The sequence below is a fragment of the Tachypleus tridentatus genome, chromosome 4 (genome assembly GCF_004210375.1).
Source record: "Tachypleus tridentatus isolate NWPU-2018 chromosome 4, ASM421037v1, whole genome shotgun sequence".
Classification (NCBI taxonomy): domain Eukaryota; kingdom Metazoa; phylum Arthropoda; class Merostomata; order Xiphosura; family Limulidae; genus Tachypleus; species Tachypleus tridentatus.
The window spans coordinates 42,142,650-42,156,886 of NC_134828.1; the positions used below are offsets into that span (position 1 = coordinate 42,142,650).

Consider the following 14,237-nt stretch of genomic DNA (forward strand, 5'->3'; position numbering starts at 1 on the left):
ATTTAACAGTATGTTATAAGAGACCCCTACTAAAATATTAATTTCTTATGAAAGATGAAAAATATAATTTTTAGATAAATCATATATATTAAATATAATATTATTGAATTTATTTAAAATATTGTAAAACTATAGTTTCAACGCCGAAAGCTTGCGAAGTATTAGAAACTTAAATATCTAAATTATTAATAAGATTCACATAAATTGCACATTTTCTCTAGATTATTCTTAATTTGCCAATTTCTGATCTAAAATCATATGTATGAAAATAGCATTTCAGATCTACATTTTGTCTCTATTCCGTTTGCCTTTATAAATACTATAACTTATCCAACGCGGTAACATTTTGGTTTTGAATTAAAATATATTTAATTATAATTTCAGTAAAAAGGTTCTGAATTATTAATCTTTAAGGAGATGAAAACTGTATTCAGTTGTTTTTATATTTTTGGAGTTAAGCAGAAAGCTGCACAATCAGGTATCTGTAATCTGCCCACCACATGTATCAAATATCGGTTTCTGGTGTTATAAGCATTTAGTTGCACTTTTTCCGACTTTTCTTAATAATTAAATAAATGTGAAAAGGTGACATAGTCATAAACAGAATATCTACATTATTAACTAGCGTATTTTTTAAACATAATTATACATTAAACAATGCTATCATTATCCCTTGAAGTTAACTTTTATACAAAATTTTGATTTGCTACCATTGGTATCGGAAGCCGGTTTCTAGTATTTTACCCATTCAATTGCATTTTTCTTAATAATTGAATATATGTGAAAATTTTAATTCCCACATAAATTTCACAGATATTTAGTATCTAAACTGAATTACATCACACCATATGTATATATTCTTATTCAGGGTAAGTTTGTTTAGATATTGTCAAATAAAGATGATGTTAAAATTCCTAGGTTACAGGTTCGCTTTTAGCTATGTTGTAGCTCGTTTTCCTGCACTAACCCACTGTCGGCGGCGCTTACCATTTTGATAGAGCACCCATTTCTCATTTCCAGTCACTAGGCGGTTTAAAAACGAAGTTTGAAGTTCACGAGAGTAAAGAGGTGAACAGATGTCTAATCATTCTCTAAGATTATCCCGCTGATAACTCATGTGGTACCCATTTTCCCAACTTTGAAACTCTACCAAGTTATTGCAAATGTCGATGGACAATGAAAAGAGATGAATCGAGAGTTTAGGCTAATTCTTCAACAGTTACAGCACAATCCTCCTCAAGTGTTGCTAGAAGCTGGTCATTATCAAACTTATCAAACCAACAGGGCGCCCAGTGCGAGCTGCATCTGTTAAACTGTAATCACCAGTTCTAAACCTATTGAACCATCTTTGACACTTCCTCAAATTCAGAATGTCATTGCCGTGTACTTCGCGTAGCTTCGATAGCACTTTTCCCTTTTATGAACTCGTAAGACATTATATGCTTTATGTGCTCCTTTGACACCTCCACGATAACTGGGGCTTCTGAAATAAATAAAACAAAAACTAGTAAAAAAGGAACTGACTTGTAATTAATGCTATCAAGTCTACCATACAATTTATATGACTTTGAGAATAACTTCATTTAGCCAAAAAAAATATGCATTTAAACTTATCCTATCCCAAAAAACATTACCTACAGGATTATCTGATAATATTTTAAAACAAATATTAGTTCGTTTCACATGAAATGGCCGATTTTATAGGTAAAAATTTAAACGCCATGTTTTTAACAAACACCAGTTTTGTTAATCAAAATATTCTCCATTTGCTGCAATGTTCTTCCCAACAAGATACTAATGAAAATATACCATCTTTACAAAACTACATTGTTTTGGGGACAATAAGTCTTTCAAAGGCTTCGACAATAGTCTCCTGATATCTAAATGTTCCACTTGCCGAAAAAGATGATAGTCAGTTAGAGATAGATTAAGTGAGTGTGGTGGATACTCCAAAATTTCATTTCAATTCTCTCAATTTTGAAATGGTGATTTATAAGATATTATGTCAGGTGTTATCTGGCAGCAGAATTGATTCATGCCTGTTTACCAATGATGGTTGTTTAATAGTCGATTTTCGATGCATTTTATCAATTTATTGGCAGTAAGATCGTGCTGTAATTGTTTCACCTAGTTGCAGAAAGGAATAATGAATTATTTCCTCTACAGACCACGATATTGAGTACAAAAGCGGTTTTAGCACGTCTTGAAGATGCACCTGCATCTAACCGAAATGCTGATCTTTTCTGGTTATCGTATACGATCTACTTCTCGTCAAGGGTAATGATTCACTGCAAGAATGACTCCCTCTTGTACCTAATAAATTTCTGTTCTGTCAATTTGTGTGACACCCATTTGTCCATTTTTTTTTATTTTATCTTTTATATCGCAACTAAGTGACGAGAACCACTGGAAACTTCTAAGTTTGCTACAAGCACTCGAGCTATTGTTTATGGGTTAGCTTCCACAAGAGCTCTTAATATTGCTTCATTCACAACAGGTTGAGGCCTTTCTTAGGTTTCGTACCACTATAACGAATTTTCTGGAACCAACGACGAATAGGCCGTTGATAAGTAGTTCCTTGTCCAAACGCTAACTTTATGTTTTTAGCGGCGTTTACTGCATTTGTTTTTCAATTTGAACTCATAGAAAAAGTAGTCTCAATTCTTTTGAAGACATCATCTTGTATAGAGTTTAAAAAAAACAATTATAATACAACTTGGCATGACAGACAAATGGTAAGCACAGCACTCTCATCAATACTGAATAGCATACAGTAAGATTACTGCATCCTACTTTTTCTAACAACTGCAGTCGCTCTTCATCTAAGCGAAAGTCAGGTATTTCATATTAAACAACCTAACATATTGTGTTCTGTTTGACTGTTGTTAAAATTTACCATCATCAAACTACAGTCACCTAATGTAAAGAATCCAGCCCATAAAAAAACCGACAGTGACAAACCAGCCAAGAGTTGCAGTGTAAAATTGCAGACAAGAGGAAATAAACAGCAGCAGCAAAAAAAGCCTATATATGTACAGCTGTAATGGTGGTAAAAATATTGCAATGTCACAACCACACTATATAATCAGGTAGACTGACTTTAATAAGGGAATAAAGAAACTCTAGTGGCTAGAACTTAAAGATGGTGATCTACAAGTGTTTGGTAAACATTAAGACCAAAAGTCCGAGTGTCAACAGAGAACAATGGAATAAAAAGAGAGAGACTGGAAATAGGAATAATATGAACAGAAACTTGGAAAAAGAAGATAGGTGAGAAAATAGAGATAATCACAATACAAATTAGAAAAGGAGAGGAGAAATTGGAATAGAGAGAATTACAGCACAAATTGAGAACGAAAAGACTAAAGATTGGAAATAATGAGAATAAGAGGACATACTGAAATTGCCAAGCTTGCCCAAAAGAATGATAGAGGATCCAGGAATGACAATGTGGTTCAGGTCAATCTGACCCAAATTTGACGAACAGGAAGACAATACAGGTGTTTTCCTGAAGAGGTATAAAAAATTTGCCCAAAGTCAGAACTGAAACAAAGGCAAGGGGGCAGTCTATCTCAGCCTCCGCATCACAAAAAAATGCCTATAAAGTGTATTCAGGCAAGACATCAAGAGATAACATGGTCTATGACAAGTTAAAAGTGGCTTTGCTGAAGTGATATTAACGTACCAATGAAAGCTTTCAGAAGAAATTCAAAAAACCAAACCTGACACTGAAGAAACTATATTTCAAAATAACTACTGTGATACTTCATGTGGACTGACACAGCCAAATGAAGCGTTCACAATAACGTGCTCCATTGACATGTCACTATTTTTTAAAGTGAGAGCACTGACACACACAAACTAGATGACGAAGTGGCAGAATAGTATATGGAAACCCATAGAGGGAATATAACTGGCAAGTCCAAGAATAACTAAAGTCAAGACCAGGAGTTAGCTGACTAGAAGCAGGATGCTACAAAAGGTGACAAGAAATCAGACAAAATAGAGAAGAAATGTTAAGCTTGTTATAGAATAAGGCACATTGCAAGTAAGTCAGTCACCAACAGGCAATAGCAAGAATTTCAACATAAAACAGCTGGAACTACCTACAAAGAATTGTCACCATAGATGCTTCTGCCAGGAAAACCAAAACGAAGACAATTCATCAGACTCATCATGATTAAACAATACAAGATTGATGGACAGCTCAAGTCAACAAATAAGCCAACAGTAGCAGTGGCTATTGATGCATGTGAAAAATAGAGGTATGAACAAACTACAACATATCAGTATATGAAGGTGATGACAAGTACAAGAAAGTGAAAGTCCTGTGATACACTATGTTGTAGGAGTGACATCCAGTTTAGCATCTGATGATCAGATGATGGGCAAAGTACATCTGTGTGTGCTGATTGATGGATTGTGAAAAGGTTTCCTACATAAGAATAATGGTTGATATTTCATACAACATGGGAGAGCTTTAGCCATCTGTGTGAAAGCACCCATCTACGACTTGGCTATTGACAACATATGAGGAAATAGAAGTTTGGAGGAATTAGACAGAAAGAAGACTGATGAGGCATCTGCTGTAATCACAAGAGCTTATAAAAAGATAAAGAAAACATTAAGCTCTTGCAGGTCTCAAAAGGTGACATCCTGAATGTAGGTCTACAGGAACTGAAGAAGAAACATCGTTCATTGTAAAAACTTTGGGATAGTGTTTGGGAGAGAGTCAACCACAAGAAAAGGGAATAGGGACTTGCAAAATAAAGCAACAGATGGGAATGTTGTATCAGATCTGTCAAGGCAGTTATACTGGGGAAGTTAAACAGACCATCATACCAACAGAATACTACACATTATATGATGTAGGAGTCTACAGAAACTAAGAACTTGGTGCTGTTAACATCATGCATAAACATGTAGAAACTGAAAACCTAGTGTAACTAATATTATGTGCAAGTCCAGAGAATGTGAAAACTTGCTGCTACTAACATAACATGGAAGTGTACAGAAACAGAAATGTTACTGTAATAAAATCATGTAAAAATCTATAGATACTAAAATCCTGGTGTTACTAACATCAAATGAAATTCTACAAACTGAAAACATGTTAGATTATGTAGAAGTCTACAGAACTTAAGAACTTAGTGCTATTAACACCACATGTAAGTATACAGAAACTGAAAACCAGGTGTAACTACTATTACATGCAAGTCTAGAGAATGTGAAAACTTGCTGTTAAAAACATGATATGCAAAGTCTACTGACACTAAAAAAATATATCTGCTTTTACTAACATGTATTCAGGTGTATAGAAATTGAAAGTCTAGTGTTACTAATAGGTATTAATAACCATGTGACTAATACGATATGCACATTTACAAAAACTAAATGCTTGGTGTTATTAACATTAATATCTAGTTTTACAGAAAATAAAAACCTATTGCTTTTATCATGTATAAGTTGACAGAAAATGAAAGTCTAGCATTACTAACATCATATATTAGCCTACACAAATTGAAAACCTTGACTTACTGATGTCATGTACAAGTCTAAAGATAGTGACAGCTATGTTACTAACATGATATACAAGTTTACATAAACTAAAAACCTGGTCTAACAATCACCATCGACAAGTCTACAAAACCTGAAATCTGTTGTTACTAATTTCATGGACAAATCTACAGAAACTGAAAAACCTAGTATCTATAAAATCTGAAACTTGTTGTTACTGACATCATGTGCAAATTTACAGAAACTTAAAACTTAGTGTAAAAATATAGTAAAAATAGTTTACAAAAATTGAAAACTTAGTATTACTAATAACACGTGCTAGAAATCAGGCAAGGCCTAGAGGATAGGGCATTTAACTTGCAATATGGAGGTTATAAATTTTAATTTCCATCAAGAAACATGATCACCCATTCAGCCACAGGAGTGTCATAATGTGATGATCAATCATACTATTATATATGTAAAAATGGCTCGTTTGGGTTGAGAAAATTTTTTACGTAGAGGAGTGAACAACGTTTTGACCTTCATCGGGTCATCATCATGTTCACAAAGAAAGGGAGAGGTAACTGACAGGAATCTGACCACATGTTTGAAAGAGATTGTGTAACTGAGTGTCGGAATGTAGAGGACGGGCTTAAATGCTTGAATATATAATTTTATATTATTTGTTTTATTATTATTATTTATTATATTATTTTTTAAATATAGATATAAAGGTGTTCCTTTGTATTGGTTTATTTTGGGCTTAAGTTGTTGTATAAGTAAGGCTTCTTTAATTTTGCGTTTGTTTATGTTTGTTTCTTTATTTAGTATTTGAGTGTTTTCTATGGTTATATTGTGTTTATAATAATATAAAATTATATATTCAAACATCTAAGCCTGCCCTCTATATTCCAACACTCAGGTACACAACCTCTTTCAAACATGTAGTCAGCTTCCGGTCAGTCACCTCTCTCTTTCTTTGTACACCTGACAATGACCGATGAAGGTCGAAACGTTGTTCACTCCTCTACGTAAAATATTTTCTCAACCCAAACGAGCCGTTTTTACATACATGTTTCTCTACAAGTGGGTTTTCTTGACATCACCAATCATACTATTCACTGGTCAAGTAAAAGGTCCACAAGTTGGTGAAGGAGGGGTGTTAAATAACTGTCTTACCTCTAGTCTACCACTGCTAAATTAGGAATAATTAGTGCAAATATCCCTCAAGTAGCTATATGTAAAATTTAAAAATATATATATCATGTTAAAGTTTAGTGAAAGCAAAAAAAGGGTTGTTACTAAGTTGTGCAAGTCAACAGCAAGTAAAAAAAGGGACATTCGAATCTAAAGAAATTGAAAATGTGGTGTTACAAACATCACATTTAAGTCAACAAACACAAACATATGACACAACATTATGTACAAGTCTACAGAAAGTAAAAAAACTGGTGTTACCAACCCCATGTAGAAGTCTAATGATATTGAAAACTCATCTTTTATTTTAAAAAACTGGAAATCTGATGCTACAAACATCATCATGTACAAATCTACATAAACTACTAATCTGGTTCTCACTGATATCAAGGCATTCATTTTCTAAAAAGTCTTTTTTATTCTATTTTATAATAGGCACATACAATAGTCCTGATTAAAAAAAGGTTTATGTTTTGGAGTGCAACAGGAATTACAATTAAAAAAAAATAAACTGTTTTCACTGATCCATTTAAGTATGGGATGTGAGAAAAAAAAACAGGAGAATCTAAAATAAATAAAAAATATTCATATTTCTAAATAAACTTTGCTCCATTTGAAAAAAAATTTTAAATTAAAATTTAATTAAAAGTAAAACTGAAGAACAATAAGGAACCTATTGGTTGACAAAGACTATCTCTTCCACTAAACTAAATGTTTTAAGACAGCTAAAAACCACACTTATGATTCAAATACTTATCTACTCTACCTTATTTTTCTTATAATTAAATATATCCACCATTTCTGTAGGCAACCTATTCCAAATGTCAATCTACTTGTTCGAAGAATAAAACCATCTTAGCTGAAGATGACTTCTATATGACCATATTTCATATGTGTCCCTTAGTCCTACCATTCTCACAATGAAGTATATTAAAAAAAACAAACTGCAATATCAATTCCATTAATGATATTAAACACTTCGATCAGATTATAACTTCTTTTTTTTTTTAACCCAACTATCTTAGTATCCTTTCCTTGAAGATAAGACACCCAAAACTAAGCATAATTCTCCAAATATGGCCTAGTCAGTGACCTATGCAGTGAAATAGCCTTTTTTTTTTATCGTTTTCAATACTTTCTTAAATGCAACCTAAAACCCTATTAGTTCTAGCACTAGCAACAGCACATTGCTTGGATGGTTTAAGAAGCCAATCAACAGAATACCTATGAAAATCCTTTCCTTTCCCAATTCTATTAGGTTTATTCCCATAAAAATTATGCTCACAATTCATATTATAACACAAATGCATTATTTTGTATTTATTATAATTAAAATTCACTGGTTCTATACTTGCCCAATTCACCAAATGATCCAAATCCTTTTTTGAATGTAGCATTATCCTTATCACAGCCAGCAACACCCATGATCTTAATATTATTAGCAAACATAAGTAATTTCATGACCATTTCTTCATTTGTTTAAACATACAGATGACATCTTGGGATGATCTTCACTAACTGCTTTTATTAAAACACCAGACATAATTTGTTACAAGCATTATCAAGACAAATCTCTCTAGATGCTTCTTTCACACACTGAGCTTCATAACACATTACAAAAAAAAAGTTATCTTAAATACACTGATTTGTATCCTAAAACCACATCTACAAAGTCAAATAGTTACACAGTTTTATTTACACAATCATTTCTTTTTTCCTGCCTGGGTTTTTGGATTTTTTATCTCATCTAATTGCCGTTTAAAGTCTTCTAGTTGTAAGTCAGGAATGTAGCGCATTTCCTCAAACTCCTGTTGATGAAGTTGAACACAAAAATTCACTCCCTCTGGTAGTGATTTTTGGATCACTTCCAAGAAGGTTGGTGCTATGGTTGCTGAAAGTCCTGACACCTAGAACAATGTATGAAGGTATGCATTTTAATATTTCAAGTAAACACTTGGACCATGCATAAAACTATTCTCTCTAGTTCAATAAGTGTTATACATTAACCTAACACATGGGTCAGGATGTGTGTGTGTGTCTTTATACACAAAGGCTACTATTTAACACAGTTACCTGTATCACAATGTTTTAATTATTAACTGTTACAAAGAGTCATTATAAATCACTACAGATGTTTCCCAAATTACACAACAAAGAAATAATTTGACATTTAATATAACACTAACTTAATGAAATGTGAATACATGAGGAAAGTTTATAATGGTAACTCTTAACATACCTGAACATTCCTTTCATAAATATTAAGATGATAACTGTTTTCTACAACTGTGCTCTCAGGTTTGAAATTGGTAACATGCAGAGACTGTGAAGGTGTTGCCCAGCTGAAAAAGAAAAAAAAAAAAATACTGCTTTATACAAAGAAACATCTTCCAGTTACTGTATATTATAGAAATTCAAAAAGCAGTTCAATGTTATACATGTATTGGAACAAGAAGCAATTCTTGTTATTGTTTATTCTAGAAACTAAAGCAGTACAGCAACACTACACAAGTAATAAAATAGGATACAATTCCTTTTATTAACAGAGAAACTCAAGTAAATCTATGCTGTATGCGTGCTAAAACAGGATACAGTTCCTATTATTCACAAAATTAAAAACAGGGTGTATGCATGGTCATACCTCAAAACATCATTAAACTATGTTAAAGTAAAAGTAGGAGTAAGAAATTATGAATGACATCACTCCATAGAAAAAGTAGAAGCAGGTACAGATAGTATCATGCAATGCAACAGGGATTGGTCTATCATCTCTCTGAAACCCATCTCTGTTTCTCAGACAGCAATGTTTATGTGTTAAGATTCGTCATTTGTTTAGAAACACTTTAAATTATTGGTACCATCACCCTGTTGAATTTTAATACCTGCCTCCAGTATTCTGGTTTTGAAAACGTTCTTATATCTGGTGTCTTTTCATGATAAGTTAATTAGCTTGTCATTTTTTATCACATGCGATATGTCCTTTATACTAGAAGTGTCTGGGTGTTGAGGTATAGGTTTAATCTACTAAAGTTTATTAAGATGCCTCACACAACCATAAGGTTCATTCAGAAATCTCATGCACCTAACCTCTTACATGAGTAGTTTAAGCAGGTCACTTAACTGCTTTAATTATTTTTAATACAGAGTAAAACATATACATTTCATAAACTTTGTGCATCCAAATACAAAATACCACAATCAAATAATAGTCTGCAAGCAAAGCAAGAGTTTTTGCTCTAGTTATTTATTACAGAAATTCAAAGTAAAGTTGTATGTGTGTTAAAATGGAATTCAATAAAAGATGTGCACACATTAACAATTCCTGTTATTGTTTATTATAGAAATTCAAGAAGCATAGTTTTAAATACAGATATGTAATCAACTTATAGTTATATTCTTTTTAAACTTCAATAACAGCTAACAGTTTCATCAAAAACCTAACGTAAAAAAGAAGAAAATTCCTACTTACTGGACATGTTGTAAAAATGGGCAAAATAATACAATAAAAGCTTTTTTCACTTACTATAAGTTATTAACAAGTCTTTATTTATAGATGCTGTATAATGTTTTTACAGAAACCAGTCTGTTATTAAAGTTTTTAAACTATAACCATTAGTGGTTTGTTTTTTACCTTACCTGTCTTCAACTTCAATATCCATTTTCAAAGCTATATTATGTACATATTTAGCAAACTGTTCCACTACTGCAAAGTCATAGCCCTTCACCTGTACATCAAGAACATCATACAGTGGCACTGGGGGCTTTAAAAGCTAAAAGAGAAAATTTAATTAAAGTATTTCTAAGCATCTCAGTGATTTAACACACTTACAATAAATCCATATTAGCCTTTCAATGAACTATATAACCAAGTTGTATTTTTGTTTTTCTTTAATTTCTAGGTAATTCTGATAACATCAGTGAGTTACAGTATAGTTTATAAATTTCAGAAACACTAAAAATGTATTTTTAGAACTGTATCCACAAGATCCTAATGTTATTCCTACCTCTAAATATTCAGGTTCATGTGACAAACTCTTACTGTGCTGCATGGTGAACATACTAGCTCTGTAAACACTATGTAGCAAGCAACAATTTCTTACGAACATCTGTAAAAAAGAAATAAAGATTATCTGACTTAAATAGCAACAGTTTTATTCTAAAGGAGTCCTTAAAGGCCATAATATCAACTTATGGCATGCAGTATATGAACTTTTGAACTGGGGATTTAACTATTAAAAACATTAAAATCTACATGGTGGCCCGTAAGTCCCTACCCATCCATATGTTATTGTTATATTCAATAATACTAATGATGACTTGAAGGCAGCTGTTACCGCGGCATTTGGAACAATAACCCCTGCTATGTCGAGGAAAATGTCTCACAGAACATGGCGTCGCATAATATTATGCAGCGAGAATGAGGGGCAGCACACAGATACATGGATGGGTACGGACTTACGGGCCAGCCTGTATATTTCCACAACATTAAATATATATTTAAAAAGTCCACAGATATTACAAATTTATTGTAAAATTTATCATAATTGGTCACCATAATCAATGAACAGCATGACTGTGAGAGGGTGTATTACTCTATCAATTAAACAGGTACTAGATTTAGAGACAGTATCCCAATAAAACTTAAAAGTGTATTAGTCTCTCGAGCTCAGTCTTAAACTACCACTAAGCCTAACACTAGCAAAAGTAATACTATTTCCCATTTCCATATTTTTCTAGACTAATTTATGTTTGTAACAAATAAAAATATATCGCATTTTTCTGTACAATAGTATTTACAAGTTCTATCATTAAATTCAAATTAATTCACCTTTGCAGTAAGCATGTTGCTTTCCCTACTATTAGATATTTAAGATTCACTGGACAATATATTAGACAGTTCCCAACTCACGTAAAGATTTCCTTCCGAAAATATTTACACAAGTCGAAAAGATGTATAGTGATTTAGTGGTTTCATATGCTAATCTTGGTTTACAAAACACAATGCTTAATTATGCTACGTAGATATATATATATAATATATAAAGTTCAGCAAATGCGAAAAGAAAAAGAAGTTTTCAGAAAGTGAAGAATAATTCATTTCGACCAAATTTGTTTATTAGTAAGCACGACTATCAGACGCCAATACCACTTGTTCACACGCAATTGAAATCACGCATGTGTGATCTGACTGCAATAACCACCACCAGATGTAAGCACGATTTGATATAAACACAGCTAAAAATGAATGAGTTTTAATAATTTCGTTTATTGGTAATAAGAAATGGAAAATTATTTAAATAATTATACATGATAAATAAAATTACTTTACATTCCTCAAAATTAATACCATCCAATCTTGAAGGAAGTGGTGTTATAATTGTGGTAAGGACGAACTTAGTTGTTAGATCAGGAAGATGGAAAAGAAGACCCTTCAGATAAAGAGAAAACTTTAGGGTTATCAGAGTCAACATCGGGGAGTGTGAAAGGTCCACGTTTAACGAGAAAGGGATCAATCACTGATTGTTAGGAAGTTTTTTCTTCTCCTCATAGATCTCTGTGCAGCAGACCAAGACATCTTCCACACTTTTAAAGATTTTTAAATAGCGAGAGGAATTGATGTCCATTTTCTCGAACTGCGTCATGTCTGCCTCAGTGTCATGGATAGCAGGTCCTATTTCCTTTGCAATGAATCATCATGGTTTTTCATTGAATTCGTCAGATAGTTTACTCTGAGTGGTTTATCGAACATCCGCTGATTCTAATTCCATGAGATCTTTATTAGAAAATTATTTTTCATTGCTTCAATTAACTCTTCTATGTCATTTTGATCAATTCCCAGATATTTAACCCATTCAATATATTTAATTATCGTTTTCATTGTAGACACTGAAAGATTGAGTTCACAGGCAATAGCCAATAAGCTTTGTACGCCCTCATATTTCATTATCATCTTCAGTTCATCTCTAGATCTATATTTTAGTGCGTTTACGAGCGGGTTCAACATTTTTAACACCATTGTGTTTTTTCTCATTTATAATTAGGGCACAAAAATCACTATAAAAAAACTAAAGAAATTACCACCAGCAATGCATAAAATGTATTCAACGCAAAAGTATGACTGAACATGAGAGAAAGGGGCGAGCAGACACATACACTGCTGGCCAAATTCTTAAGGCCAATGAACATAAAGAAGAAATATGCATTTTGCGTTGTTAGACTTAACCACTAATTTGAGTAGAACTTCGACAGATGAAAATAAGAAAAGAGAAAATAAAAATAAAAAACTTTTTTAGCATTTAACAGGGAAAATGTGAACGCTATGAAATTAGCCTAAATACTAGCTGGCCAAAAGTTTAAGACCATACCAAAAAGAAGTCCTAAACAGGGTAGGAAATGCCCAACAAGAAGTCTCAGTAGTGAGTTGCACGGCCGTCATTGCGAATAACTGCAAACATTCGCTTTGGCATGGTCGATATAAGCGTTTGCAGAAGGCTGGCTGGAATGTTATTCCAAGTGGTGAAAATGGCTTCAAGAGGTTCATGCACAGTTTGGAATTGACGTCCATTTTTATGGACTTCCCTTGCCATCGACCCCAAAACATTTTCAATGGGGTTCAGTTCAGGCAAACACGCTGGATGGTCTAATGCTTGAACACAAATGACTAAATTTCGTTAAGTGTTTACCGATTAACGCTTCATTACAGTATGGTCTTAAACTTTTGACCAGCTAGTATTTAGGCTAATTTCATAGTGTTTACATTTTCCCTCTTAAATGCTAAAAAGTCTTTTTATTTTTATTTTCTCTTTTCATCTTTCGAAACTCTACTCAAATAAGTGGTTGAGTCCAACAACGCAAAATGCATGTTTTTTTCTTTATGTTTACTGCCCTTAAGATTTTGGCCAGCAGTGTAGTAGCACCCCTAAGAGCAGCTGATTAGGTTTTAGAAATAACCACGTAGCGACAGGAGTAGTGCATGATAAGATGTCATAAAGTAAATTTTTTCCCACCTCGACAATTTATCAATGGGTTTTAAGAGAATTTTTTACATAAATTCAAGTTTACTTAAGTCGGAAATTGTCTGTAAGAGTGTGTAACTGGTTGCATTTGTTACTGAATTTGAACACAGTATTAAACTACTTTCGAGTTGTTGCCTCACGTGAATATTCTACACTTGTTCATCACTAGTTAAATTGCTGAAAATCTAATCTTATAGGAGTTACTTGTGTTGATTTTCATAATTAGCTTACACACTATATGAGAAATTATTAATAAATACGCTTAATAACCCAACTTTAGATTATTCAGGTTTAAAAAATCGAAGCAAAGCCGAATACAAACAAAGATTAGTTTAATTGTGTGAACACCAACAATAACAACGTGATCCTTTTTCTGCCTAAGAAATATTTTTTTATCTCGAAAAACATAGAATAAGCATTGGCATTGCTTATCTTCAAGATAACCAAAATTCTAATTATTAAAAACCAAAACAAAAAATTTCACCTCCACCTCTTCAATAAGGAGAAAGTATCTAATGGTATTTC

At 32.7% G+C, this 14,237-nt stretch overlaps 1 protein-coding gene across 5 annotated transcripts; it reads right to left on the reverse strand.

Annotated features, from left to right (window-relative positions):
- Nucleotides 1-8,201: 8,201 nt before the first annotated feature.
- mRpL48 (mitochondrial ribosomal protein L48) lies at nucleotides 8,202-11,872 on the reverse strand. 5 transcript variants are annotated; one of them, XM_076497999.1, is made up of 5 exons: nucleotides 11,525-11,872; nucleotides 10,701-10,802; nucleotides 10,333-10,466; nucleotides 8,936-9,038; nucleotides 8,202-8,603 (listed from the first exon to the last, which is right to left on the reverse strand). In XM_076497999.1, the coding sequence occupies exons 1-5, from the start codon at nucleotides 11,537-11,539 to the stop codon at nucleotides 8,400-8,402; spliced, it is 558 nt and encodes a 185-aa protein (XP_076354114.1). In that variant the 5' UTR covers nucleotides 11,540-11,872; the 3' UTR covers nucleotides 8,202-8,399. The 5 variants fall into 5 exon arrangements, with proteins under 5 accessions (XP_076354114.1, XP_076354116.1, XP_076354115.1 ...); XM_076498001.1 differs by having other exon boundaries at nucleotides 11,606-11,847; XM_076498000.1 differs by lacking the exon at nucleotides 11,525-11,872 and adding an exon at nucleotides 11,249-11,391.
- Between the last annotated feature and the right edge of the window lie 2,365 nt (nucleotides 11,873-14,237).

Coding starts and splice junctions, on each gene's coding strand:
- mRpL48 (XM_076497999.1), bottom strand. Junction 9,039..10,332: donor GATATTGAAGTTGAAGACAG/GTAAGGTAAAAA, acceptor TTTCTTTTTCAG/CTGGGCAACACCTTCACAGT. Junction 8,604..8,935: donor TTTATGAAAGGAATGTTCAG/GTATGTTAAGAG, acceptor ACATTGTTCTAG/GTGTCAGGACTTTCAGCAAC.